Source organism: Anoplolepis gracilipes, chromosome 2, assembly GCF_047496725.1.
Source record: "Anoplolepis gracilipes chromosome 2, ASM4749672v1, whole genome shotgun sequence".
Taxonomy (NCBI): Eukaryota; Metazoa; Arthropoda; class Insecta; order Hymenoptera; family Formicidae; genus Anoplolepis; species Anoplolepis gracilipes.
In genome coordinates, this window is record NC_132971.1 from 8,906,804 (window position 1) to 8,911,719 (window position 4,916).

At 58.1% G+C, this 4,916-nt stretch overlaps 1 protein-coding gene across 1 annotated transcript; it reads right to left on the reverse strand.

The window, feature by feature from the left end:
• Positions 1 to 711: 711 nt before the first annotated feature.
• LOC140673751 (uncharacterized) lies at positions 712 to 1,473 on the reverse strand. Its single transcript, XM_072906883.1, has one exon. It carries the CDS (start codon positions 1,471 to 1,473, stop codon positions 712 to 714), a length of 762 nt encoding a protein of 253 aa, XP_072762984.1.
• Positions 1,474 to 4,916: the final 3,443 nt, after the last annotated feature.

The window sequence follows — 4,916 nt, forward strand, 5'->3', positions numbered from 1 at the left end:
GACCGTCCCACCCTGGGGCAAAAAGACATTGGCCGCGGAGGTAATCCCCGACCATCTTCTGGAGGTACTCGGGGACCCCAAAGTCTTTCAGGGCACTCCCGAATACGCTCCCAGGGCAAAGTGTTGAATGCATTTGCGATGTCCAGAGACACCGCAAGTGACACCTCGTCCCTCTCACTATGACCTTCCGCGAGGGATCTCAGAGCAAGATCGCGTCGATCGTAGATCTTCCCTCGCGGAAGCCAAACTGCCGGTCATTTAGGTCGGGTCGTACCTCCTTCATATACCTTACTATATGGCCGGCTATGATGCGTTCCAGCATTTTGCCGGCCTCGTCTAACAAACATATGGGCCGATATGCCCCAGGGCTGAGGGGATCTTTTCTCGCTTTTGGAAAGACCAGATTTGCCCTCTTTCATCGCTACAGGAACACCCCCCTCTTTAAACACTCGGAAAACAGCCTACACTCGCAAGTTCATCGAAGGTCAGCCTCCATATTCTTCGATAAACTCCGTCGGGCCCGGGGGCCTTGCTCCACCGTAGCCTCTCCCTTATAGAAAATCCCTTCCATCTCCCTACCTGTGACCACCATTTCCTCTGTCCACTCGGCAGGGATCGCCCCGGTTGCGGGCATGAAGGCCAACGCGCCGGTTGGCTCTAACTGGTCGTCGGGGAACAGAGTTTCGACGATATTTTCAAGATGCTGGGGGTCTAGGGAGTCACTGGGGCGCCCGACTTCTTCAGTTTCCTGAAGACGGTTTTGTACGGGCGCCCCCAGGAATTCTCGTCGAGGGAGGCGATAAACTCCTCCCATGCCCGACGCTTAGCGCCTCTTCTCTCGGCGTCAAGGCGAGTCCTCATCACGCCATAGTTTAGGTGTTTGTTCCGCGTGTCTGGGTGGTCTGGTCCTAATCGTCTGGTGGCCCGACGAAGACGACGACCCTGGTAGGCGCATTCAGATCGTAAGGCAGCGATCCTCGGCGCCCACCAGTATGTCCTTTTCACCGACCCTTCTGGGACAAGGGACATTGACGCGGCACACGCGTCGACGACCCCAAACATGAGGTGATCTGCCTCGGCATTGGGGTCGGTGATATCACCAATTCTGCCTTCGTCGGGCCAGCAGGCCGTATGGATGCAGGCCAGGAGTTTGTCCTCATCTAGCTTTTTAAGGGCCCATCTCAACCTTTTGGGAGGCGCTGTTGTTGGCGGAGGTATGGTACCGTCACGCGTGAGGATCACTCGGAACCAGACGTATAAGTGGTCTGATCCGGTTTTTACATGGTCCAGCACGTGCCACTCCGACACTTTTCGCAGGGCAGCGGGACTAGCCCACGTGAGATCTACGATAAAACCGCCCCGGTGCCCCACGAATGTGTTGCCGCTGTCCTGGTTGAGGATCCGAAGGTCCTCGGCAGCGGCCCAAGTCTCCACCAGCCTTCCATTGGGATTCGTTCGCGGGGAACCCCACATAGGAGAGTGGGCGTTGAAGTCCCCCGCGACGACGGTCGGGCCGCGAAGGCAGGTGGCCAGATCGTCTAGACGGCCGCCGTATTCCCGAACGGACAGGCTGGGGGGAAATACACCACCACCACCGTGATGGGCCCCCAGTCCGCCGCTACAAATCCCTCCCTCCGGGCGCGCAAAACGGGGAGTGGGGCACCTGCAGTGGGTCCGGCTACAATAGCCACCGATCCCAAGGTATCACCCACCCAGCGGTCGTCGTCAGGTGGGACCCGTACGGGATCGGCGACTACTCCCAAGCCACAACCACTCTCTATGGATTGTGCAAATAAGTCGCGGGATTGGTAGAAGTGGTTGTGGTTCGCCTGCAGAATTGGGAAGGAGGGAGCTCTACTCATTGTAAGTGAGATCTCCCTCTTCGTATTCGGCGGTTAAGTTGCCGCCACTCGCTTCTGTCTCCATGACAGAGGTTAGGTGTGACCTCCACCACCTCCATCTCATTTTTGTTGTAGGCGTCTCCAATAACTTCTCAGAGACGCTTCCTCTTTCCCACAGCAATAGTGTCGGACTGTGACATCTGGGGAGGAAGTTCCTGCTCCCTCTTCTTTTGAGCCTTGCTCGGTTCCCCCTTGTGTGGCGCCGAGGTCACTTCGGGAGAGGTGGAGGGCAGGGCCACCTCCTCTCCACCCAAAGGGGGAAAGGGGGGAGTTGTTTTCACCTTCTTTTTAGGGGGAAGAGGGCATGCCGGTCCCCCGGCTTTGTGGCCCGCCGGGAGCCTCCTCTTCTTGCAGACCGGGCAGTTGAGCTGTTTGGTGCAGTCCGAGACAGCATGCCCGGTCTCGCCGCAGTGGTAGCACTGCTGACTCCTGTCCGCTGCAATACATACAGCCTGCACATGGCCACGCGCGTGGCGACGGTAACATTGTAGAGGGCAGATGGGCAGTAGCTCGACCGTCCCTTTACTCCACCCAATCTGGATCGTCCCAGCTTTGGCAAGTTTGTTTGCCGCCGGGACGGGGCATGTAACTATGACGGCCCTAAAGCCATCAGCTGCCTATATGAAGCGGCCAACTTTGATGTCGGCCGCCCCGCACTCGCCAACCAGCGCTACTTCCGCGGCCAGCTCCATCGCGGCAATGGATTTATCAAGGTGGCGGATTCTAATTTCCGCCATTTTGACAGGCGCGAAGAAACTTTAACTTTCTCTTTTTCCTCGAGGGACTCTTGCAGAGCAGAGGCCAGTTTAGCGACCCGCTTTCTACCCCAGGGATCTCCAGAACGAGGGCACCAGTGATAGCTTTCCTCGTCCTGATAACGTCGTTGCCTAGCCCCGCCTAGGGGGACCTTGCTGCGCGCAAGGCGCATAGTGTCGCAATAATCCCCCTTGGCACAGGTGACCACCACCGCAGCCGCCTGTAGCTGCTTCCTAGCAACTGGTTTATTGGCTGCAGTGGTCTTCTCCGGGGTCTTCCTTTTCGCTCCAGGCGTTAAAGTTCGGGGGGCAGTGTCTCTCACCTTTGAGGAAGGAGAGGATGCAGAGGGGGGAGCGGTCGTGCTTCCGCCTTTTCGTCCTTTCTTCCTCCCGACCACAGTGGCCCAGGTCTCCACCTGCGGCTTAGCGGTTGCCGGAAATGGGACATCGGCACTGGTCTGCCTCCTCAGCCCGCTGGATCCAGAGGCTGCAGCGGGAGGGGTGAGGGTGTAACATCCCCGCCGGTGTTAGATCCACCTCCCTTCCCTTTATTACTCTTTTTCTACTCGAGGCAAGGCTTGTTTCCCACTCGCCTTAGGTACTTTCTTGCCCTTTGGAGCTTTGGGGTCTGGGGGAGAAATGACCTCTCCCTTACTCTCCTTCGCGCCGGCAACCTCTTTCTTCCTCGGCTTAAGAGCCTCATCCGAGGGCTCCTTAGGGCCTTTGCGGGAGGAGATCAAGTTCCTCAGTAGAGTTTTGATCTCCTCCACGTCCTTCTTCAGGCCCCCAATCTGGCGATGCTCGTTAGTACTCCCGGGGGGGTGCTCAAGCACTGGGCGCTCGACATCTGGAGATACGAGGGGTACGAGGGAAGGCTCCGTCTCTATCGGTTTTTCCTGGCCTGTGAGGTGGGAGAACTCATCTCTTTGGGGAGGGACTCTTCCACTCCTCAGGCCATAGACGTCCAGGTGGACCTTCTCTACATTGATAACCCTAGGTAGGGCAGAGGCCGCAGCGAGGCGCTCGTTTGAAGCGCATGAAGCGGCTCTTATCTCCGCTGCCGTGTTTCTGAGGAGGCTCTGAGCGGACCCTGCAGATTCCCCGAGAGCCGGGCAACCTTCAGGATGGAGTTGGCTCCAATAAGGAAGCGACCAAAAATGTCGTCCTCCGGGGCCTGGCTGAACTCTTCCCTGAAGGTGTCCACCAACCTGGCGACTTTCCCTCCCTTGTCTTCAAATGGGACGGACGTGTCCAGGATACGTCTGGTTTTGTTGGATTTGACTCTCCCTTAGGCCAGTCCGCTTCCTGTTTGAGGTAGTATTGCTCCGCTGTCGGCGGCCTATTTCGTCCCCTTTTGTCAGGAGCCTCCAGGTCAAACTGCTCCTCGTCAGTGAGCAGCGCCGTCTCCTCACCCTCCGAAGCGAAGGATGTTCGCGATCGGGATCGGCGCGACACGCTCGAACCGGTCGGTGACGCGACCCTGGAGGACTTTCTAGAACCAGAGTTCCTCTGGGTACCTTTGCTACTGCCAGTTGGCAGTGCATAGGGGTTTGGAGTAGGGCTCTTTACACAGGTCCTTATTGGCCCCCCCGGCTGCGTCTTTTAACCTCGTTTTTGACGATGCCGAACCCGGTTTGTCTCGGGTCTCCCCTTCTTTCTTTGCTGCCGGTTGCTGATCCCGGCAGGGTTCTGGCCGTCGAGCCTGGAGAGCACTACCAGAGCCTCTCCCAAGATCCCCTTCGCCACCGTTCCTGAGGCGACCTTTGCTTCTCCCTGACGATTAATCGTCACCACACCAGTGACCTTGGGAGGGATCCTTTTGACAAGGACCTCCCCGTCGAGGTCAACAGCTCCCCCATCTCCTCAGAGAGACAAGTTTTCTCGTCCTCTACCGCCACCGACAATTTAGAAACGTAATCAAAATCCATTTCTGAATTAATCCCACGACCCGCTGCAGCTCCGCCACCCAGGGTGTACCCTCACCCGCCGCAGAGTGTTCCATAACATGACTGGCAACACTCCACGACGGGGCCCCAAGTTCCCCCGGAGGGATGGCATACGACACGGGCCGGGGGATTGACATCCCCGGCACTGGTCCCTCAGCTTCTTACTAACCCATAGAGGTTTTTACGCCATGGGCTTTCAGGGGTCCTGCGCCTTCGACCTCGCAGATACCGCAGCGGGTGGTGCCAACCGGGGGCCCCATGGACGGTTGGGACTGGGTCGCCGCTCCCCGGCCCAGTCTTGCCCTCCATGGCAG